We start from the raw sequence: 25,433 nt of genomic DNA on the forward strand, positions 1-25,433 counted from the left end.
CCTTCCAACCCGTGGCCTCGGTCCTTTACCATTCAGAACCTCTCCGAAGTGGCTGGCCCTCAAGAATTGGAGGCTTCTTTGTGCCCCGTTAGAGCTATCAAAACTTACTTGGCCAGAACCCCAGCATCAGCATCAGAGGCGTTCCTCTAACCTGTGGTGTTCAGTGAAAGATCAATCAGACCTTTATCCAAGAATGCCCTGGCTTTCTTCGTCAAGGAACTCATCTTAGAGGCACACAGGCACATCAATGAAGAGGACGCACGCCTAGTCAAGTCTCACATTCACGAAGTGCGCTCAATGGCAACTTCAGTGGCCGGAAAAGTCATAATAAGTCACTTTTCGCAGATCACACAGAGCACCTTCTGGAGGTCGAAGTCGGTGTTTGCGTCTCACTACCTTAGGGAGGTTGAAGTTGCGTATCAGGACCTGTTTGCGTTAGGTCCCGTATCGGTAGCAGGCTTGGTTTTAGGGGGAACACACTAGGGGGGTAGGTTCTTTATCTTTCCTTCCCCCTGTGGTTTTATGGTTGCTGAGTTAATGGGAAGCTGGGGGTGCTCAGTTCACCTGGAGTACCCTCCATTCTAGTTGAACTGCCGAGGGTATAGGAAGGGGATGTATTTAACTATTTTTAGGTTGGCGGTGAGACCCGTTTTTCAGTCTGGTTGCTTTCCAATTGCTCAGGGCAAGAGCAAAGGGAAAGTCCCCCCTTGTCTCAGTCAGCGGTGTACTTCCCTGACTGCTTGGGTTGTTATGGAGCAGAGTGGCTAGCAGTGCTTACGCCCAAGGCCTCTGCAGGTAATGGAGCTTCAACCAGCAGCAGTACCTCCTGCAAAAGCCCATCTACCAGGTAAGGTGACTCCTGCCCTTTTGTTGGTATGGATCCTTAAGATACCCATGGTTAGAGTTTGTTCCTTTTTTTTTTTTTTTTTTGTGTGTGTAACCTTTCAATAACTGATACCTCATCCCCTGCCCTTCCACCTTAAATGTGGAATCAGCTTTACAGTGTTTTTGGTAAGTCATTATAATGAAAATGACATTTTTATGATAAAATGATGTTTCATTATACTTACCAAAACACTGTAACTTAAAGGCCTCCCTCCTCCCGGGGGACGTTATCTCAGGTTTTCACTAATTGTGTATACCGAGAATGAAACTGACCTGGGTTTATGGGTATGTCTCCTGCCACTACCCCCACCGGCATCCGGTGGGGTTGGGTCTCACGCCAATTGTATCAGCGTTCCAAACAAAGTTTGAAAATTTATATCTCGGACGTGTCGATTTTAAAGAGATAAAAGCTTTTACAGTGTTTTGGTAAGTATAATGAAACACCATTTTATCATAAAAATGTCATTTTTATTGTGAGTGAGTTCAATTTATCTTCAGAGCATCTGTGTACATAATTCATAGGTATGGTGAGAGAACACCACATTGGCAAAGATGCCAGTTGCCACAGTTTTATTATTATTATTTTTTTGATCTATCACAGTCATCCTATTTGACTGGGTGGTTTTTATAGTGTGGGGTTCCAGGTTGCATCCTGCCTCCTTAGGAGTCCATCACTTTTCTCACTATGTACGCTGTTTCTAGTAGCACACTTTTCTGCATGAGTCCTGGAGCTACTTTGACATCTAGTTTTTCCAGATGCCTTTTTAGGAATCTTGGGATCATGCCTAGTGTTCCTATGGTTATGGGTACAGTTTCCAATGGCATATTCCATATCCTTTTTATTTTGATTTTCAGGTCTTGATACTTGAAAATTTTTTTCTCTTTCTTTTTCATCTACTCTGGTGTCCCATGGTATTGCCACGTCAATGAGTGATACTTTCTTCTTGATTTTGTCAGTCAACGTCATGTCTGGTCTATTGGCATGTATACCCTATCTGTTCTGATACCATAGTCCCAGAGGATCTTTGCCTTATTGTTTTCTATCACTCCTTCAGTTGGTGTTCTTACCACTTATTACTGCAAGTTAGCAGGTGTTTCTTGCACAGGCTCCAGTGGAGGGCTTTTGCCACTGAACCATGCCTCTTTGTGTACTGGTCCTGTGCAAGCGCCGGACGTTTGCTTGCTATGTGGTTTATGGTCTCGTCTTTCATATTGCACTTCCTGCATATGGGTGAGATGTTATTTCCATCTCTTGTTCTTGGGACATATCTGGTTCTTAGGGCCTGATATTGTGCCACTGTTAGCATTCCTTCTGTTTCCTTCTTGAGTTCTCCTCTCTATAGCCATTGCCACGTTTTATCGCTGGCCAGTTCTTTTGTCTGTCTCATGTACTGTCCGTGCATTGGTTTGTTGTGCCATTCCTCTGTTCTGTTTTTCATTCTCCTGTATCTGTATATTTCTGGGCCTTTGTCTACTTTTATCAGTCCTTCTTCCCATGCACGCCTTAGCCACTCGTCTTTACTGGTTTTCAGATATTGCCCCAGTGCTCTGCTCCCAATGTTGACACAGTCCTCTATGCTTAGTAGCCCTCTCCCCCCTTCCTTTCGTGTTAAGTATAGTCAGTCTGTATTTGCTCTTTGGTGTAGTGCTTTGTGTGGTGTCATGTGTTTTCTAATTTTCTGGTCTATGCTGCGGAGTTCAGCCTTCGTCCACTCCACTATTCCTGCGCTGTATCTGATTACTGGTACTGCCCATGTGTTTATGGCTTTAGTCATGTTTCCGGCATTGAGTTTTGACTTGAGTATCGCCTTAAGTCTGTGCACATATTCTTTCCTGATCGTGTCCTTAATCTCGTTTTATATCCTCTCCTTCTATTATTCCCAGGTATTTGTATCCTGTCTCATCTATGTGTTTGAAGGTATTCCTGTCTGGTAGCTTTATCCCTTCAGTCCTTGTTACTTTGCCTTTTTGTATGTTGACCAAGGCACATTATTCTATTTCAAACTCCATCCTTATGTCCCCAGATACAGTCCTTACAGTCTGGATTAGGGTATCTATTTCCTTGATGCTCTTCCTATACAGCTTGATGTCTTCCATGAACATCAGATGATTAATTCTGACGCCTCCTTTCTTGCGTTGGTCCCCAGCATCCATCTTCTGCAGTACTTTTGTCATGGGAATCATTATTATTATTGTTGTTATTTATTATTATTAATTATAATTATTATTATTCAGTAGATGAACCCTCTTCATATGGAACAAGCCCACAGCGGTCATTGACTTGAAATTCAAGCTTCCAAAGTATTTGGTGCTCATTACAAAGAAGTAACAGAAGGTAATGGGAAATACAGAAAGAGGAGATCAGTTATTAGAAAAAAAGATAAATTAACCCTTAAAACGCCTGTTGGACGAAAAAGATAAAATTGTCTGTTGAATAAATACGTCGATACAAAAATTTCAATCAAAAAATGGTAGAAAAACGCAATTGTAAGCTAAAAATTCTAGTAATATTCAATCATGTACCTTCATTTGCAACAAAGAAGTCTCTAGCACAAATTTCGATTTATGGTGAATTTTGAAAAAAACATTTTTCTTACGGTGACCAACTCGGCCGAAAAGTAAATTCTTTGTCATTTTGCGTAATTTTTGCACTGTTCTATATTAGCCATTACATAAAGTTTTATATATGAAAATGTGCGCAATTTCATGTACAATACAACAGAAAATAACTCATGGTTGTAGCTTTTATCAGGTTTTGAAATCTTTTCATATAAATCACGATAACTACCATTTCAACCTCACGGTCAACTTTGACAACAGCTAAAACTCTTACATTCTAGTAATATTCAATCATTTACCTTCATTTTGCAACCAATTGGAAGTCTCTAGCACAATATTTCGATTTATGGTGAATTTTGAAAAAACTTTTCCTTACGTCCAGCCAGAAATTCCATTAATGTTTGCACTGTTTTATATTAGTCGTTACATAAAGTTTTATATATGGGTGAGCAATTTCATGTAGAATCTCAGAAAATAACTCATGGTTGTAGCTTTTATCAGTTTTGAAATATTTTCATATAAATCACGATAACTGCCAAAATTTATTCGGGTCAACTTTAACTCGACCGAAATGGTAAAAAACGCAATTATAAGCTAAAACTCTTACATTCTAGTAATATTCAATCATGTACCTTCATTTTGCAACAAACTGGAAGTCTCTAGCACAATATTTTTGATTCATGGTGAATTTCTGAAAAAAAATTTTTTCCTTTAGGTAATCGGGGAACATCTCAGAAATTCTTGAAATGTTGTCTAATGTTTGCATCGTTTACATTAGTCATTACATAAACTTTTATATATGAAAATGTGTGCAATTTCATGTAGAATACAACAGAAATTAGCTCATGGTTGTAGCTTTTATCAGTTTTGAAATATTTTCCATAAATCACGATAACTGCCAAAATTTCCTTTAACTCGACAGAAATGGTCAAAAAACGCAATTGTAAGCTAAAACTCTTACATTCTAGTAATATTCAATCGTTTACCTTCATTTTGCAATAAATTGGAAGTCTCTAGCACAATATTTTGATTTATGGTGAATTTTTTAAAAAAACATTTTCCTTCGTCTCTTTGTAACTTTCGCTGAACATCTCAGAAATTCTTTTTTTTCTCGTTGTCGTAATATTTGCACCGTTTTATATTAGTCGATACATAAAGTTTTATATATGAAAATGTGCGCAATTTCATTTACAATACAACAAAAATAACTCATGATTGTAGCTTTTATCAGTTTTGAAATATTTTCATATAAATCACGATAAATAGAAAAATTCGACTTTCGGTCAACTTTAACTTCGACCGAAATGGTCGAAAAAATGCAATTGTAAGCTAAAACACTTACAGTCTAGTAATATTCAATCAATTAGCTTCATTTTTCAACAAACAGGAAGTCTCTAGCACAATATTTCGATTTATGGTGAATTTTTTGAAAAAAATTTTTTTACGTCCGTATAATTCTAATTCATGCATCATTTTGTGATAATATTTTCTCATATAAATAAAAATGTAAGTAAATTATTAAAATACAAGGAGAATTGTATTAGGGTAGTAATGCATTGCATCTTCACTTGAACTTCTTAAGTTCCAATTGCACGACATCCTCAGGGAGGCTGTTCCACAGTCCAACATTGTAAGGAACAAAGGACCTCTGGAACTGAGAAGTTTGACAGTGAGGCCCATTTACTGCATATTGGTGCTTCTGCTCAGCAAGTATGGTTGCTCTTGGCAGAAAAAGGGGATCGGGGATCAATTTTGAATGTGAAAGGTCTCTGTTAAAATACAACTTATGAAAAATGGACAAATGAGACCATCCGTCGATGATCCAAGTCAACTGCTAATATTAGGAAACAGAAACCTACCACCACAAATCACTCTATTTAAAGGAGATAAATCTTTGGCAGAAGCAGATATCTACACTGGAGAACAGTATTCTAGTAAATGAAGGACAAATGACCTAAAACAGGTTGATTGATTTTATCACTGTTATAATTATAGTACATGAGGTCTTACAAACGATACCTAACTTACTTGTGGCATTTGCTTAAACTTTCATTAGATATTTCTCAGAAGTAAGATATTTGTGGTTCTTCGATGTGTTCAAGGGATTTAGGGAATAGCGACATGCACTTATCTTTGTTTCATTGTACATGTCAAATTCATCTGCTTATCTACAGCAGGTTAGTTGCTGGAGACCTTGCACTGGTGGAGAACCATATCATCGGCATAACAAAAATTGTTTATTGCTATTTTATGGAGAGTGCATCCAGTTGGTAGCATATTCAGTTTATCATTCAGAGGATCTGTGTATGTACTGGATAAATATCATGAGAGCATGCCACTAAGTCATAGAATTTTCAAGTAGCTGAAGAAATGTGACAATACATGACCCCATTTGACACAGAATTGTTGTGTGGAGAACCAGTCACATATACCATTTCAGTGATATACCAGTGAAATAAAAGGGTGTGCCACTTGTGAAGTTTCAAGAAGGGTTTCAAGTAATTTACTTTGTCAAACCCTTTTCCCACATGAACAAAATTTAAGAAAACAGGCAAGGCTGATGTTAAGCAATAGTTTAACAGTTTTAGGTTAGACTGAAATAGCTTTGATGTAATTGTAATGATTGCAGTGAAGCAATAAATTTTTGGGTTAGCTGCATCTTTTAGCTTGTTTTTAATTATTGGTATTAACCCTCTAACGCCGAGCCTCTATTTACAAAAGTGTCTGTCGTATGCTGTGGTTTTGGGAGTTAGCGCTGAGCGGAAAAATTATTTATTTATTTATTTTTTTTTCAAAAAATCACAGCACGCTTAGTTTTAAGATTAAGAGTTCATTTTTGGCTCCTTTTTGTCATTGCCTAAAGTTTAGTATGCAACCATCAGAAATGAAAAAATATCATTATCATAGATAAATATTGAAATATATGACAGCGCAAAAAAATTTCATATATAATTGTATACAAATCGCACTGTGAGCAAAGGCGGTTAAAGCTAACGAGTTATTTTTTTTTCTTTGTATTGTACACTAAATTGCAATGATTTTGGTATATAAAAAATTTGTAAAACGATCAAAGCAACACAGAGAAAATATTATCACAAAATAATGCATGAATTAAAACGTGTGGACATAAAAAAGTTTTTTTAAAAAATTCACCATAAATCGAAATATTGTGCTAGAGACTTTCCGTTTGTTGCAAAATGAAGGTAATTGATTGACTATTACTAGACTGTAAGTGTTTTAGCTTACAATTGCAGTTTTCGACCATTTCGGTCGAGTTAAAGTTGACCGAAAGTAGAATTTTTCTATTTATCGTGATTTATATGAAAATATTTCAAAACTGATAAAAGCTATAATCATGAGTTATTTTTGTTGTATTTGTACATGAAATTGCGCACGTTTCCATATATAAAACTTTATGTAACGACTAAAATAAAACGGTGCAAACATTGCGACAAAGTGATGAAAGAATTTCTGAGATGTTCGGCCGAGTTACCGTGCGGGCGTAAGGAAAAAGGTTTTTTCAAAAATTCACCATAAATCAAAATATTGTGCTAGAGACTTCCAGTTTGTTGAAAAATGAAGGTACATGATTGAATATTACTAGAATGTAAGAGTTTTAGCTTATGGTTGCGTTTTTCGATCATTTCGGTCGAGTTAAAGTTGACCGAAGGTTGAAATTTTGGCACTTATCATGATTTATATGAAAATATTACAAAACTGATAAAAGATACAACCATGAGTTATTTTCCGTTGTATTCTACATGAAATTGCGCACATTTCCATATATAAAACTTTATGTAACAACTAATATAAAATGGTGCAAACATTACGACAAAGTGACGAAAGAATTTCCAAGATGTTCGGCCGAGTTACCGCGCGCAGACGTAAGGAAAAAGTTTTTTTTTTTTTTTTTTTTTTTTTCCTCAAAAATTCACCATAAATCAAAATATTGTGTTAGAGACTTCCAGTTTTTTGGAAAATGAAGGTACATGATTGAATATTACTAGAATGTAAGAGTTTTAGCTTACAATTGTGTTTTTCGACCATTTCGGTCGAGTTAAAGTTGACCAAAGGTTGAAATTTTGGCAGTTATCGTGATTTATATGAAAATATTTCAAAACTGATAGAAGCTACAACCATGAGTTATTTTCTGTTGTATTCTACATGAAATTGCGCATATTTCCATATGTTAAATTTTATGTAACGACTAATATAAACCGGTGCAAACATTACGACAAAATGACGAAAGAATTTCTGAAATTTTTGGCCGAGTTACCGCACGGATGTAAGGAAAAAATTTTTTTCAAAAATTCACCATAAATCGAAATATTTTGCTAGAGACTTCCAGTTTGTTGCAAAATGAAGGTAAATGATTGAATATTACTAGAATGTAAGAGTTTTAGCTTACAATTACGTTTTTTGACCATTTCGGTTGAGTCAAAGGTGACCGAAGGTTGAAGTTTTTTGTAGTCGACGTACGGTACGTCCACTCGGCACCCAACAGACAATTTTAGTCGACGTACGATATGTCCAGTCGGCGTTTAAGGGTTAAGTGAACTGAGTTTAATGATTCCTTATAGAAATTGGTCAATTATACCTGATTTGAATAGTGCAGTAAGAGAAATGTAAATTCTGGGTGGCAGAACATGAGAGCTTGTGTGCGGAGACTATCACAACCAGTTACTTATTGTTAGGTATGATCATTTATGCAGTTCAGAGTTCAAATGATTGTCCCACATTATTGTGGTGGCCTAATTTATCATAAGCTTTTTCAGGGCCCATGTATGCCACAGCTTTGTTTCCTCTACTGTCAAAATGTCTCACACACCCTCTTTCTTTTCTAAACTCTCACTGTTCTTCCCTGGTGTTTGCTCAAAACCTGTTATAGTTCCTCATGTGATCATGTCCGTCCAGTAAGGGTTAAACAATTTCACAATCATTTTTCTTGCCCATTCCTTTGTAACCATTGCCTTGTTTTGAAATAAGTTATCAGGCCTGGTGAGCTACTCAGTCTTGAAGAAACCTTAAAACAACACTGTGGATCACAAGACATCTTGTATTGGTCCTATATTAGCATTTAACATTTTTACGAGATATCTCATGGTAAGTCCAAAATTTTTAGAACACTGATCACAAGATATCTCGTGTTAGTCCAGTAAGGGGTTAATCTTAATAATATTTGAAAATTAGTAAATCATTTTTTTATCATAAAAAAATTATTTAGTCATGAAAATAACATCAGAATACACTAATTAGTGAATATTTCCTGACAAAAAAGTCCACTAGTTGCTGAATTTTTTGCAAATAATTTATAAATATATTCCACAGAAAATCCAGCGAATCATGAAAATGCAAATACAGGTTTTACTGTACTGTGATTGGTGTCGTAGACGGGGTTCGTCTCCACTTAGAACCTCTATTTAACAGATAGTTGATTTCCTAGTTTTTCTCAGAACAGAAAACCTTTTTTCCTGTGTCTGCCATAAAGGGCTACAGAGTTGCGTTGGCTGCAGTTCTACACTTGAAGGACATGGATATAACTACGTCTTGGGAGATATCTATGCTGATTAATAGCTTTGAGCAGTTCTGTTCACCTAGAGAGCTCAAGTCTCCTAGTTTGGATTTGACTCTTGTATTGACTAGCCTTACTCAAGCCCCCTATGAACCATTGCAGGAGGCTTTGGATAGAAATTTGACTCTGAAAGCAGTCTTTTTATTAGCATTAGTGTCATGAAAAAGGGTATGCGAGTTGCATGGTCTGTCTTATGTCAAACATACCAGTGGTTGGAGGTCAGTGGTTTTCAAATTTGTCCCAGAATTTGTTGCTAAAACTCAAAATCCCTCAATTCATGATGACAGATTCGTCTCCTTTCTGTACCTTCTTTGGGAGACTTTGTTGATAATGACCCTGATGAAATGTTGTGTCCTGTCAGAGCGCTGTGTGCTTATCTAAAAAGGACTCGGCATCTTGGACCGGGATGTTGAATGTTTTTTGTTAGCACAGGCCGAGTAAAGAAAGAAGTGTCCAAGAATACAATCTTGCTCTGGCTATGAGAAACTATCATGAATGCATATTCATCATCAGCAGTTGCTTCAGCCAGTAGCGTGCATGCAAGAGTGCATGAGATTAGAGGGCTGAGTTCCTCCTTAGCATTCATAAAAAATTTATCTGTTCATAGAATTTTGAATGCTGGTTTATGGTATTGCCAAACCACTTTCACTTCCTTCTACATGAAGGATATTGCCCATAGGTCCTTGGACACTTTTTCCTTGGTGACTGCTCAACAAATTATGTAGCTCATCCAGTGCCCCTGGCAGGACAGTTTGTATCTAGTCTAAGACGGTGGTATGAAAGTGGAATGAATGAGATGACTGGTCTCTTTTCTTTTTCTCTTTTCTGTCTTCTTCTTTACCTACGGGTGGTATGAAGTTTGTTCCATCATGAGCTGGAATGGGCATGATACAGGTGAGTGCAGTGGCCATGCTGTTAGAGTAATCACTAATGAATGAAGTTACCTCTCAGTAGCAGAACATTCCTCTCTCTAGCAAGGAGAGGTGTGATAAACCTACATAGGTGGCTATGTTGGTTTTTATTTGAACAGATAGCTCTTCATCTTCTGCTTATTCAATAAACTTGGGCATTGTGTTGAAACCCAGAAGTCTGAACCTAAGTTATGCACACATTTAAGGTTTAGAGTTGTAAGTTGTCTTTCTTAGATTTCTATTATACAAGAAGAATGACCAGTGTGGCAGACCCTCCAGTCAGTTAATGATACTTACCTCCCACCAAGAGTAAGTCTATCCTAATGTTAAGACCCTGGGTTTGTTCCGTGTATGAACAAATCAAATTTTAAAAATAATTTGTATTTTTCATAACTAACAAACCTGCAGACTTAACATTTAAGGCCCACCTCTAACCACCCCTCTGACAGTTTAACCTGGTTTGGAAGAATACTGGTACGTCACGAGTCCCAGCTTGGGTAGGTGGTTGTTCCACCTAACTCGTGACAGAGGACAGATGCCACCAGTTCCTTGCATATACATTTCTATTGAATTTTTTATCGGTTCCAGCTGGCGCTAGAAGATTTATCGCAGTGTTAAGACTGCAGATTTGTTAGTTGTGAAAAATACAAATTGTTTAAAAATGTTTGATTTTTAATTCCACATACTGTACATATACTTTCATATATAATGTATCCTCTACCTCCTGCATCAGACCCCTACTTCTCAAACTGCATGTTTGAGCTTGCTTATGAGGAATAGATACCTTTAATGGCACTGTTGCCAGACTGTTATGAATTGCATCTTCACTATTTTTGTATTGTAGTTCCTCAGGTCCAGTAATTTTCCCAAAATTATCTTTTCTTTGTTCAGTTAGGAGGCCTTTGTTAAGCAGGAGAAAGGAATTGTCAGAAGCCATCCCTAGAGGCTGAGTGAAGTATTTGCTTCAAGTCTCGGGAATGAGGGCAAAAGGTAGTGACAGGTAATATTACCTAACTTAACACTTGTCTAATGACTTCTTCATGTTCTTAATGAGATCCTGGTGCGTATCTATGGATGGCCATGTTGTTGGTCTTTGCAACTTAAGTATGGGAGAGTACATCCAGGGAAAGGCTGCTTATACTTGTTCAAAATTCTTGTCTTATGGATCCTTGTAGCACTATAATGCTAATGACAGGTCTTTGCCCTTTCCTTTAGTTACCCCTTCAAGTTGAAAGCTGTAAGGATTTTGTAAATATTGCATCAGGCATGTAATTCTTCTGTTTGGGTACTGTATCTCAGTCTTGTTTTACATCATGCACAGGGTTTCTTCTTAACATTTAAGAATCCCTGTCCTTTAGAGCATCAGGATTTTTTGCCAATCTCAGTTTTATGATCATTGGATCTGACTTGTCATTCTAGTCAATTAATTCGTAGGTTTCTTCCTTAGCTTGATGCTTCCTCCTAAATTTTAATTTGTGTTGATGTAAATTATAGTTTTCTAAGTTAAATAAAATCTTTAAACACAACTGATATTTTTCAATATAAACTCAGAATATACAAAAATGGTTCCACTTCCCAGCCCTGCTCTTTTTTCCCTTAGTAATAATTTAGACTGCAAGAGAAAGTGAGGCTCTTACCTGGAACTTTAAGGGCTGTAGTTTGCCTGTGCAATGCTGTCAGTCAGCTGACAGATGATCTTTATTATGTTCAGAAATGACATGTTCGGATTCATGAAGAAAAGTGTAGGCCAATATGATTGTTGGTTATATATAGAAAAATCAGTTTTATTAAAAAAACAATTCATACTGAAAGACTGACTGTTGAGTACTTACTCTCCTGGCTGCTTTGGATCCAGAGATTAATCTGTGCATGTGTAGGCCTAATGTCTGATTGCTATTTTCTTTATTTATTTTAAGTGGGACTGAAGTGTTTGAAATGATTCTGTTACCACAAAATAAGATAAATTATTAGTAGTGTGCAGGACTGAAGAATTTAGAATAATTTGGTAACTACAAAATAGGCTAAATTACAGTTAATATTTTTTATAGCGTAGCCACTTTTCGTCCTCAAAGGAGTCACACACTTATGGTTCCCCCAGGACTCCATAAGACAGACCAACCAATTACAAAGAGTTCTCTCATAGGTGGTCTCAACCAGGGTAGTGCTCTATCTCCTGTCCTACAACAGCTGCCTCGGCTCTATGTCCCATTCACACAGATGAGATAGCATGTGCTGGCCATCTTCCTCATTACACTCTGGTCTGTCCAAGAGTCCACTAATCTCCAGGTTTTGCTCTAGGAATTGTGTTCGACTATGCGTTTTTTGATCAGCATAACACCACTCAAGCTAGGCACAGGCACACCCCTGGTTATCGGCATGCTCGGTTGTTGGTGATCTGGTTTTAAGGCGCTTGTCTGGTGGCGAAAATTGACGATTTTGGCACCAATTTACGCTTATCAGAGCTGATAATGTGATATTGGTGTCAATACATACCTAAGGGAGGCACCGATAAGCTCCTAAAATTGCTGATTTTTGGTTATCGGTGATTTTCGCTTATTGTCATGCCATTGGAACCGAACATCCACCAATAACCGGGGACTGCCTGTACTTAGTTTTGAGACCCAGTGAAAAGTTTTGGTTCCTTAAAATTTTAACAGATAGAGATATTTACTTAAATTGGGATCCAGTAGGCCTCTTGCAAGGTGAGAAGTTAGGAGTAGATTGCTAGGCTATGCCGTAATCCTGTGCCATTTTTTCTGGTTTGACAAAGTGATAATTAGCATTAGGACAGTAATATTAGACAATTTTGTTATTGAAACTCATTATTCAGTAACTTTTTTAACATTTATAAATAATTTGAGGTTATTGAAATGGTCAATTGGGGTAGCCTAATTTCTTGTTTATGATACATAGACATGATTTTAGTTCCCAGTCATGCTTAACTTATGAATCTTGGTGTTTACTAAAGGTCAATATTTCCTTTGTAGTATTTTATAACTTACTAAATGGTTTTCTGATGTCAACAGTTCCCCAGTTATCCTTATTATCGGGGTTTTCTCCAAGTGTTAAAGGAAATACATTCATGCAGATCTACTTCCAAGGGGTATTATGTTGAGAAAATTGTCTTTTTTCTGAGAGAATATGAAAGTAGTTTTTCATAATGATGAGCTTTGCTAAACAATTTAAAATCTTAGAAATACTCATTTTATATATTTTTGGTATGGTAATTCCAAGAATTATTGATTTTGATTATTTACCAACAAATGTAGCCTATAGGCTACATAACCTGTTGTTTGTGAATAGACTGGGTAATGAAAGGTTGTGAAATATGTAGAAATATGTAGTATGGATATTCATTTAGTTTTGTCTTAATTGAGTTAAGAAGCATTTGTGAGTAAATACTTGAAGGCAATGTTATTGTAGTAATTGTGAATTGATATTTTAATACATTACAGTACTACTATTTTATGGATATAACCCATTGATCATTGGGCCATATATATCATACTATGAATTGTACCTGTGGCCACGTAAGCATGTGTTAATTTGAAGTGGTCACTGCCTATGCATTGATATAGATAGCTAACACTAGATAGTTTTTATTAAACACTTGTTCCTTTTATCACTACTGGGCTACTATTATGGAGGACCTACATATTACCTGTGCCACAGGGAATTGCTCAGTCTGCTTTTTGCCTGTGGAAATGGATCATAACTACTTGCCATGAGCCAGCCCCTGAAGGGGTAAAGGAGAATTTGGTTGATGGCTGGACATATGTGAAATATGCAACATGCTCTTGGCAGCAAGTTTAAATGATGAAAGAGCTAATTTTTAAGCTGTCTATGAGATATGGGTTTCAGTAGGAGTATGGAAGAGGGAGACTCCAGTACATCATTCCAGCAGAACTTTGGCAGTGGGTTTCCATCCCTCTCCAAGTATAATCCACATTTGGGTCAATATTCTAAAAGCAGTGGATTCTAGGAACTCCCACTTCAGCTCCTCCGATGGAAACGAAGAGCCTTGGGAGAGAGGTCACTGATACCCGACATGAAATGTATATTGCCACTGAAATTTCCCTTCTGACTCTGGAAGATCTAGGGAACAGTCCTCTGCTTTATATGAGAGAGATACTTCAGATGAGAATCTTGCTTTTCCCATGTAGCATTGGTATATTGAGGGAACCCTGATAGTGTCACCCAACCCCATGTAAAGAGTGTGTACCTTCTAGGGAGTGGTAATTTATCCTGGACTTCTGTGCTGCCAAGCAGTGCTGATACGACACTCTTGGCTCAGTCAGTTCAAGCAGGCTTATCCTTTAACTAGAGGATTGAGAGGCTGCACAGTCTGCCCAAGCAGAGATATGTTTTTCTCACCAAAAGTCTTAGGTCATGGGAACAGGGCAGTAAAAAACCCAAGAGCAAAAAGAAGTTGAATCAGGTGTCTAGATCCCTGTTGAGATCAGAATGGATAATGAGAGACAGGCTACTCACTCCCAGAGCCCTGACAGGTAACAATAATAAGACTAGGTTGGACCATAAAACCTCAACTCAAAATGTAGTTAGGGCACCAATATCTGCCCCTGAGAATGATACTGATATTCCTTAGCGAGACACCTTGATGTGCATCCTTTCACTAGATGAAAAAATAACTCATTAATGAAAGGAAAACTGATTGAGGTTAAGCATATAGAATTTTTGGACAGAGCAGCCTTTCCTAATACTAAATGGTAATTGGTTCCTCCTTAAGTATGAATTCAGAAACTGTTGAAGGAGATGGGCATCCTACCTAATGGCAATGAAAGCCATAGAAGCAACCATTCTCCAGTTTAATGGAAAGTATAGTACAACAAAAATTTTACAGAACCAGTGACCTTTCTGGAAGGCATCAGCCTTGTCTCTGCACTTTTGAAGTAATCAGTCATGTGAAGACAGAATGTCAGAATTTTGTGATGACTAGCAGAAATGAAGCCATTTGTCTCCTCCTCCCAGTATGTAATAGTGCTACAAATGAATGGGTAACACTTGTCCTCCCTTTTGAGAGGAAAAAACATCCGATTGGACATGGCTACCCAGCAGTTTGGGACCCCTACCAGAAAAATCTTAGGACAGCCATGGCTGGATTTTATACTATGCCCCACCTTTTAAAGAGCTTCCTGAGTCTTCCAGAACAGTGTTTACTGCAGTAGCCAAAACACTTATGTGGACCCTATTGGGAGCACTCTATGCCTTTTTAGTGTTGCATTAAGGCTTGCAGGAAAGGATTGGTGGGCTCCAACATTTTGCTCCCCAGTGTAACCTCCCTATTGCATTCTTCCCCCATCTGTTGGGACTTTTTGAAGAGTGTGTTGTTGCACAACTCATTGAACGGGCCCGACAACAGAATTGCACAATATATACTGTTCTTGAAAAAGGGGAATCTGGGAAACAATACTCTTGAGAGTTTCCTCATCCTTAGCCTAAGAAAGCTTGGTGTGAATCAGAGCCATGCAAGTTTCCAGTCACTACTAAAGGACCCCACTGACGACAGAAGAAAGGACAACAATAGCAAAGCAGACAAGATGCTCCTATCAGGGAAAAGAAAAATCAACTCCTGGACTGCATATTACAAGGAAGGGAAGAGGTGGAGCCCAATAGGACTTGCATGGTTGTGGTTTCCTTTTACAGCATCACATGCAGTGGAAGTCCTCCCCATGGGGACACAGTAAAATTTTCAGTGAGCTAGCGTAGAGATTGTCTCACCCTCTCCCTCCTCAAAAGTAGTTTTTTCCAAAAACCAGACCTCTTTTAAAAAGGGACCATAAAGAAAGACAGCTTTATTTATCACCACTCTTCAGCATCCCCAAAAAGCATTCCTCTGAATGAAGGGTCGTCCTTGACCCGTCAGATGTGAACAAACATATTGTTTGCATAAATTTTTATATAAACTGTACTTATTTATTTTATGGGAGCTCAGGTATGAAGGAATTTAACTGGTGGCCTACCTAGATGATTGGGTAATCTAGGAGCCACCAGAGAAGAGTGCTGATGAAACCTGGAAGTGGTAGTTGACAGACTCCAGCCAAAAGGTTTCTTAATAGAAGACTTTTTCTGAGACTGAGACTTTGTTGGGCTACTCTTCACAGCCAGCTGTCTCTTCCCAAGAACACTCAAACCAGAGTAAGGCAGGTCCTGAGAAAATTCCTTGCACAGCCCAGCTTTTCCAGATGACAATTGGAACAAAGTCTGGACCTGTTACAGTTTGGTTCCATGGTAAATCTAATCCTGAAATTGTGAGTAGGGTTTAAACAGAATCTTCATCTCGCCAGGAAAAGGCTGTTTGATTGACTTCATCTGAGATTGGGAAGATACTGAAGGTACTTTGTCCATGGACTTGGAAGGGGTCTCTGGCAAACAGACTGACCTGACTCCACCGTTCATACGAGTGATAATATGTACAGATGCATCCTTGACAGGTTGGGGAGGCCTTTGGGAGGATTGTTAGGGGGAAGATGGTCACCTATTTTGAAGGAGTGTCTTATCAGCTTCCTGGAGCTATGGGCTGTCTTTCCATCTCAGAAAATTGAAATCTCCTAAAGGGACCCATATGTTGTTTGCCCTAGACAGTATAGCGGCAATGTTTTATGTCAAGAGATTAGGCTCATGCTGAGCTCCTCTCAAGTCTGTGTAATCACTACCAAACTTACAAACAAGTTATGTTCTGGATGTCTGTTCATATCTTGAATTGTTCATGAATTGGTTTTTAATATGTACAGTAGTGCATAATTGTTTTTGACTCTTACATTCCTGAGTTACCTCGTGAGTCATAGATTATAGTTTTTCCAGTGTATTTTTAAATCATGCAGTATTATAAAGAATTCATTTGGACGTTAGGAAGGTGGAAAGAAAATAAAATCTAGATTTATGCAACATTCAAAATTTAGTATTTTTGCCATGCTTTGGAAGTTATGAACTTCGAGAGAATTTCGCAGGAGCAGCATCCGACATTGGAAGTTTATAAAGTAAACAATGCACACCTCCATCAGTTGACAAAAATATATAATAAATGTTTCTTTTAGGGAGAGGAAATGTAGAAATGGGAATTCATCAAAGAATAAGGTAAATTGAAAGGATAGAAATTAGGAATATTTTACAAGTATGAATGAGTATTCTCGTAACTGTAAGAAGGATATACATGGTAGAGAGTACTTGGGATAATGAAGGAAGGGGTTAAAGGAACAGGTTCTTTTTTTTCTTTTGTTCTGCTCTTTGCAAAAATTCTTACTAGGCAGAATAGGCACGCAGGGCAAAATTTAAACTTACAAGTGGCAAAGGGGAGCGTTCCAAACACAATTTTAACTTGTGACCTTGTCTGTTCATATCTCTTGAATGTTTGTAAGTAGGGTGGTGACTGTAATTGCTAATATGCTTCCATATCAAGAAGTGGACTGGTTTTCATGTGCGAGAACCATCACCTTCTAGTGTATGTGTCTGTGAACATGGACGTTCAGGCAATAGCAAGAGGTGCATTTGCATTCCTAAAAGACTGGAATGAATGGAGGATGACTTACATTTTTCCTTCATTGTCCCAAATTTTGAAGACTTTGAACAATCTACTAGTTTTCAATGGAACCGCTTGCCTAGTGGCCTTAGATTAGCCAAATGATCATTTGGTTCTTATTTCTTCAACAACAGGCAAGAGAATAGATTCCATTGCTGTCTGTTGTTCTGTCCCAGACAGGAGGGGAAGCCATCCAGGCATCCTCCTTTCTGAGCCATGACCTTCGCATGTGGATTTCTAAATCTAGTGTTGCCATGAAGATTATTTGCCTAACATTGCTAGGTACCTAGTGCAAAAACTAGACTTCATCTATCCGACATCCCAGTCTGTATGGGAGAGAGCCCAGTTGAAATCTGCTAAAACAGTTTTACATTTTATTATCTTTTAAGGTCAAGTGCCTTGTTATTTCAACAATCATGGCATACAAGACAGCATTGGTGGAACCTGTGCCTTATGATTTTGGAATTGATTTGAATATAGAAATTGTTAATTCTGTTCTCCAGTCTTTTAAACTGCAAAGGTCAGCTCTTGCAAGGTTTCCTATTAACTGGTCCCTGAATAAGGTTCTTAAATTCTTGTCATCCCCTCAATTCATGGGCCAAATACAACTCATAGGCTGCAAGAGGCAGTCTTCTTGACTGCTTTGACATCAGGAGCTCGGATTAGCTTACTGGGCTCTCTTAGACAAGGACAACATTTCACCACTCATATACCTACAGTAGTTGTCATTTACTGTTGTCTCCTGACCTATCATTCATGGCCAAGAATGAGGGGGTTTTTTAAAGGGAAAATTCCCTTTCCTGACAAAGGAAGTAAGTATTTCATATGAAATATTATACTGTACCTGGTTCTAGCACTTAAGGTTTACCTAGATGTCATGGCAAACATCGCAGATGGTAATATTTTTCGTACACCCTAGCACAAACATGGGCTGAGAATTATTTTAGTGGCCCTCAGTTGCATGACATGCAAAAGGTGAGTACATCATTAACTTTTTTCGGAAATGTTACCATCAAAGAAGTCTTTGAGTGCATGGAGTGGTTATTAAAGGCAGTATTCCTGAATCGGTGAAGGCACAATAACTTGCAGCCAGACCTGATATAATGAGGTAATCAAGTCACTGTAGAACCACAAGGGATAATACATTTATATGTTCATGTATTTCCTGTTCTTTAGTGCCAGACCATAATGGGTATCTTGAATATAGAGAACAGTTAATAACCTGTGACTTTACCATGAATAAAAAAAGTCCTGAAACACTATTGCCATGAGAATGGTGGTCATGCTGAGACTTTGCTGGGAAGGTGCAATAATCCCGCAGCCAATCCCATGGGTATTCAAAATAAAGAAAATGGTTAATAACCTGTGACTACACTTTGGACCAAAAATTGATCTGGGTTGTTGGGATATATTTTTTAGGAGCTAAGCCATTTCATCACCTGTCAGTTTCTTTGGTAAGCTCCTTTGAGGATGAACAACTGCTATACTATTAAAAAACAGGTTTTGGTGTAGGGAAAACCTATTTTTGGTAGCCACTGTGGGTCCTCAAACCCACCCACCGTCCCTGACAAAAAGGCATGGGACTGGGGTGAACATTTATCTAGAGCAGATCTGGCCATGTAATGAGGAAATGGCATATGCTGTTGTCACTTCTGTGCGAATGAGATGTAGAGAGTTGAGGTAGTCGCTGTAGGACAGGAGATAGAGCCCTCCTGTCATAAATCCTTTATATTCTGTCACTGTGCCAACAAGCACTATTCTGGCCAAGACCAGCTATAACAGAATTGTTTGTAATTGATTGGTCCGTCTTACAGAGACCATGAGAGTGTAACTCCTTTGAGGACTCACAGCGGCTACCAAAAATAGGTTTTTCTTATGTTAAAATTTTTTTTTTTTTTTGTGCAAAACAGATCAACATTTTCCTTATCCTCTATATTGAAAGGATTTCTTTGATTTTATAACACTAGCAGATGTGTAGGAAAATCACTTTGTATGATCATTTTAACTGAATATCAAGTTTTAAAGAAATGAATATTAACACATATCATCAAATTGTTGAAAAGGGCAAGGAAGATAAATTTAGAAATTAAAATTATTATGTAATAATAAAAATTTAATTTCCTAGCACATCTTGCCATATCTCGTCTTTAATCTGTCTGAAGAAGAGCAAGTGACTGTATTGAACTTCATCGCTGATACAACAGACATAGCAATTCATAACATCAGACGTTGTTCAGTACAAGTAAGTAGTTTGTTTTCTTTAAGTATCATTGTCAAGAACCTGTGATTCTGTGATATATTTCAGTGATGTTACTGATCAACTAAATCATGTTTATACAAAATTAGTTCTAATATATATAATGTTATACAGTATTTGATTCTGGTTTCACGTATGATAATTACAGAATCAAGTTAATGAACTTGTGCTTGGTCTTCATGATCATCGTGCTGCTGTACTGCGAGAATTTTCCCACATGAGGGATGCTGAATTTGAAAGTGCTGAGAGTACAACTAAGAAATCTAAGAAGAGCTTTGAGAGTGGTTTATCTTCTTCAGGAAACTTGAAAGGAATTGCAGAATATCTCTCACCACGTTTACTGGGAATTTTGGGTTTCTTAGACAGTAAACTTGTTTCATCTTCGACAATGTACAAGTAATAAAAACTTGATTTTGATTGCATTGGCACTCTTTTTGTATATGGCCCTAGGGCAATACACCAAGGCAAAAAACTTTAAAGATTTTAAAAATAGTTTGTAATTAATTTTAGTATTTATAAACATACAATATTTTTTCATTCCTGGCATACACCCTTGTTGGAGAATATTTCTTAAATATACAAATTACCTCAATTCTCTGCATGAATACAGCCAAGGCCCTTGCAAATATTGGAAGTTTGCAGATACAGCAAAAGCTCTGCCAATGGAATGCAGCAATTTCACCAACTTTTTCCTTCTGTTATGTCATTATATAGTACTGCTTATGCTTGTAAACAACAAAGAATACACTACAGGACTGTGCACATACACTGTATGAAAATCAGATTGCATGGAAAGATAAAGATTTGGTGAGTACTGTATACATACAGTTTAGAACTGTATGTTACCAGGTAAGATTAACTACAACATAAAATCAAACTGCAGTATACTGAATATAAAAAGATATATAGAGGATTTAACAAATTCTCTCTCTCTCTCTCTCTCTCTCTCTCTCTCTCTCTCTCTCTCTCTCTCTCTCTCTCTCTCTCTCTCTCTCTCTCTCTCTCTCCTCTGTGAGCAATGCCAAATATGCATTATGCATGTGGTCAGGACTTGATTGAAAAATCTTTTCTTTATAAAAAATAACCCAGAGAAAGAGAAAGGCAAACAAACACAGCAAGTGTGAACTATAGTTTATCTCAAAGTGATGCATGTATGTATGTATACACATCATGTATTTGTGCACTTGCTAATTTTATATTGAACAGGTAGCTACCATTTTGCAAATGTATTTTAGTATCTCCACACTAAAATTCTAATAAATATTTTGTTCAATCTGTGTGTGTGTGCAGGGCTTATTAAAGATGTATTACAGCATTACAGTATTGTCATGTATTTTGTGTGGCACAGAATTTTATGTTATCCTTACGTCATCTGAAACGTCAGAAGCAGGTATCTTAGACTATTTTAGATCGTTGTTTGAAACCTTTGGTAAATATGTAAGTATTGATTAACAGTTTTATTATCCCTTAAACGCCGACTGGACGTATCATAAGTCGACTAAAATTGTCTGTCGGGTGACAAGTGGATGTACTGTACATCGACTACAAAAAATTTCAACCTTCGGTCAACTTTGACTCGACCGAAATGGTCGAAGAATGCAATTGTAAGCTAAAACTCTTACATTCTAGTAACATTCAGTCATTTACCTTCATTTTGCAACAAATTGGAAGTCTCTAGCACAATATTTCAATTTATGGTGAATTTTTGAAAAAAACTTTTTCCTTACGTCCGCGCGGTAACTCGGCCGAACATCTCTGAAATTCTTTCGTCACTGTTGTAATGTTTGCACCGTTTTATATTAGTTGTTACATAAAGTTTTATATATGAAAATGTGCGCAATTTCATGTAGAATACAACAAAAATAACTCATGGTTGTAGCTTTATCAGTTTTGAAATATTTTCATATAAATCACGATAAGTGCCAAAATTTCAACCTTCGGTCAACTTTGACTCAACCGAAATGGTTGAAAAATGCAATTGTAAGCTAAAACTGTTACATTCTAGTAATATTCAATCATTTACCTTCATTTTGCAACAAATTGGAAGTCTCTAGCACAATATTTTGATTTATGGTGAATTTTTGAAAAAAACTTTTTCCTTACATCCACACGGTAACTCGGCTGAACATCTCAGAAATTCTTTCGTCACTGTCGTAATGTTTGCACCGTTTTATATTAGTCGTTATATAAAGTTTTATATATGAAAATGTGCACAATTTCATGTAGAATACAACAATAAAATAACTCATGGTTGTAGCTTTTATCAATTTTGAAATATTTTCATATAAATCACGATAAATAGAAAAAATTCGACCTTTGGTCAACTTTAACTCGACCGAAATGGTCGAAAACTGCAATTGTAAGCTAAAACACTTACAGTCTAGTAATATTCAATCAATTACCTTCATTTTGCAACAAACAGGAAGTCTCTAGCACAATATTTCGATTTATGGTGAATTTTTGAAAAAAACTTTTTTTTACATCCGTGCATTATGAATTCATGCATCATTTTCTGATAATATTTTTTCTGTGTTGCTTTGATCGTTTTACAATTTGTTATATACCAAAATCATTGCAATTTAGTGTACAATACAAAGAAAAAAAAATAACTCGTTAGCTTTAACCCTTTTGCTCACAGCACGATTTGTATACAAGTATATATGAAATTTTTTTTTGCGCTGTCATATATTTCAATATTTATATATGATAATATTTTTTTCATTTCTGATGGTTGCATACTAAACATCAGGCAATGACAAAAAAAAGGAGCCGAAAATGAACTCTTAATCTTAAAAACTAAGCGTGCTGTGATTTTAAAAAAAACTGTTTTTCCGCTTCAGCGCTAACTGCTGAACACCGCCGGCATATGGCAGACACTTTTGTAAATAGAGGCTCGGCGTTTAAAGGTTAATCACATTCCATTAGGTATATTAATTTTATCAAGTGCTGTTTAATTAAATTTACATTGAAAAAGTTCTGTTGATTTGTCAATTACCAGTTAATTTGCACTTCTGTAAGCAGTTGCATTAACCCTTAAATGCCGAGTCTTTATTTACAAAAGTGTCTGCCATATGCTGGCGGCATTCGGGAGTTAGGGCGAAGCGGAAAAAAAGTTTTTTTCAAAAAATCACAGCACGCTTAGTTTTTAAGATTAAGAGTTCATTTTTGGCTCCTTCTTTTGTCATTGCCTGAAGTTTAGTATGCAACCATCAGAAATAAAAAAAAATCATTATCATATATAAATATTGGAATATATGACAGCACGAAAAAAAATTTCATATATTGTATGCAAATCGTGCTGTGAGCAAAAGGGTTAAAGCTAATGAGTTTTTTTTTTTCGTTGTATTGTACACTAAATTGCGATGAATTTGGTATATAACAAATTGTAAAACGATCAAAGCAACACAGAGAAAATATTATCACAAAATGATGCATGAATTCGTAACGCGCGGACGTAAAAAAGGTTTTTTTTTTTAAATTCACCATAAATTGAAATGTTGTGCTAGAGATTTCCCGTTTGTTGCAGAATGAAGGCAATTGATTGAATATTACTAGACTGTAAGTGTTTTAGCTTACAATTGCAGTTTTCGACTATTTCACTCAAGTTAAAGTTGACCGAAGGTCACATTTTTTCTATTTATCGTGATTTATATGAAAATATTTCAAAATTGATAAAAGCTACAACCATGAGTTATTTTTTGTTGTATTCTACATGAAATTGCGCACATTTTCATGTATAACACTTTATGTAACGCGTAATATAAAATGGTGTAAAATTATGACAAGGTGACTAAAGAAATTCTGAGATTTTCAAGCCAGTTACCACAAGACGGAGGTAAGGGAAAAGGTTTTTTCAAAAATTCACCTTAAATCGAAATATTGTGCTAGAGACTTCCGTTTGTTGCAAAATGAAGGTAAATAATTGAGTGTTACTAGAATGTAAGAGTTTTAGCTTACAATTGCATTTTTCGACCATTTGGTCGAAGTCAAATTTGACTGTAGGTTTAAATTTTGACACTTATCATGATTTATATGAAAATATTTCAAAACTGATAAAAGCTATAACCATGAGTTATTTTTTTCTATTCTACATGAAATTGTGCACATTTTCATGTATAACACTTTATGTAACGCCTAATAGAAAAGCGGTGCGAAAATTACGACAAGGTGACTAAAGAAATTCTGAGATTTTTTGGAAGTAAGGAAAAGTTTTTCAAAAATTCACCTTAAATCGAAATATTGTGCTAGAGACTTCCAGTCTGTTGCAAAATGAAGGTAAATGATTGAATGTTACTAGAATGTAAGAGTTTTAGCTTACTATTGCATTTTTCGACCATTTTGGTCGAGTCAAAGTTGACCGTAGGTTTAAATTTTGGCAGTTATCGTGATTTATATGAAAATATTTCAAAATTGGTAAAAGCTACAACCATGAGTTATTTTTTGTTGTATTCTACATGAAATTGCGCACATTTTCGTATATAAAACTTTATGTAACACCTAATAGAAAACTGTGCAAAAATTATGACAAGGTGACTAAAGAATTTCTGAGATTTTCGGCAGTTAGGGTGGATGTAAGGAAAAATTTTTTTTCAAAAATTCACCATAAATCGAAATGTTGTGCTAGGGACCTCCAGTTTGTTGCAAAATGAAGGTAAATGATTGAATATTACTAGAATGTAAGAGTTTTAGCTTACAATTGCATTTTTTTACCATTTCTGTCGAGTCAAAGTTGACTGAAGGTTGAAATTTTGGCACTTATCGTGATTTATATGAAAATATTTCAAAATTGATAAAAGCTACAACCATGAGTTATTTTTTGTTGTATTATACATGAAATTGCGCACATTTTCACATATAAAACTTGATGTAAAGGCTAATAGAAAACGGTGCACAAAGTACGACAAAGTGACTAAAGAATTTCTGAGATTTTCAGCAGAGTTAGCTGATGCTTTCTTTTGGGATAAGAAAGAAATTCGCGCATGCGCAGCTGGATCACGCTTGTAAACAAAACAGCATGATCCGTGAATTCCCAGCATCCCTCAAGGGGCAAGATTTAAAATTTTTTGCAAACGAGGCCTATAAGTATTTTTCCGCGAATATTTATAAAAAACTTTTTGTAGTCGACGTATTTTACGTCCACTTGGCACCCGACAGACAATTTTTGTCGACGTAAAATACGTCCAGTCGGCGTTGAAGGGGTAATATCACTCTTGCATTGTGCATGATTATTTCATTAGAAGTTAATATTCCTTAATAAAATGTGATTTATATAATTGTGTTTATCAGTAAAAATATTCCATTACCTGTTTACTCAAGTAATAATTCATTGCCTGAGTTGATTTATGACGTGTTTTGGATGATACAAGGATTTGTATATGTGCACTTATGCACAAGCACACATTTAGACACTGATAGGCAAGAAAAGTTTAAGACAACATCACTGGGCAGTTTATACTGTGTATGTTACTTTGTGATCTGTTCAAGAATTTGAGTTTGCCGGTATGTCGACTTTCAAAAAGGTTACTTAATATTAAAATTGGTGAATTTGGAAAAATAAAAAACATTATTTTAAACTAAGTGTATTAAAAAAATTACAATAATCAATATGCTGTACCAGCAGAAGTCACATTTCTTCAATCCACTGAGACATTTGAATTTGTGCAGCATACCACCCAAAACAGTAATCAACTTGTGAGTGTAGCCACCTTATTT

The 25,433-nt window shown here is 36.5% G+C and overlaps 1 protein-coding gene across 1 annotated transcript in view; it reads left to right on the forward strand.

The window, feature by feature from the left end:
- The window catches only part of mei-41 (meiotic 41), a 593,070-nt gene that overhangs the window by 337,790 nt on the left and 229,847 nt on the right, over nt 1-25,433 (forward strand). Inside the window, exons 22-23 of the mRNA XM_067099620.1 lie at nt 19,590-19,706; nt 19,870-20,117. Of these exons, the coding sequence (XP_066955721.1) occupies nt 19,590-19,706; nt 19,870-20,117 (365 nt within the window). The remainder of the gene's footprint in view (nt 1-19,589; nt 19,707-19,869; nt 20,118-25,433) is intronic.

The sequence above is a fragment of the Macrobrachium rosenbergii genome, chromosome 55 (assembly GCF_040412425.1).
Source record: "Macrobrachium rosenbergii isolate ZJJX-2024 chromosome 55, ASM4041242v1, whole genome shotgun sequence".
Taxonomy (NCBI): Eukaryota; Metazoa; Arthropoda; class Malacostraca; order Decapoda; family Palaemonidae; genus Macrobrachium; species Macrobrachium rosenbergii.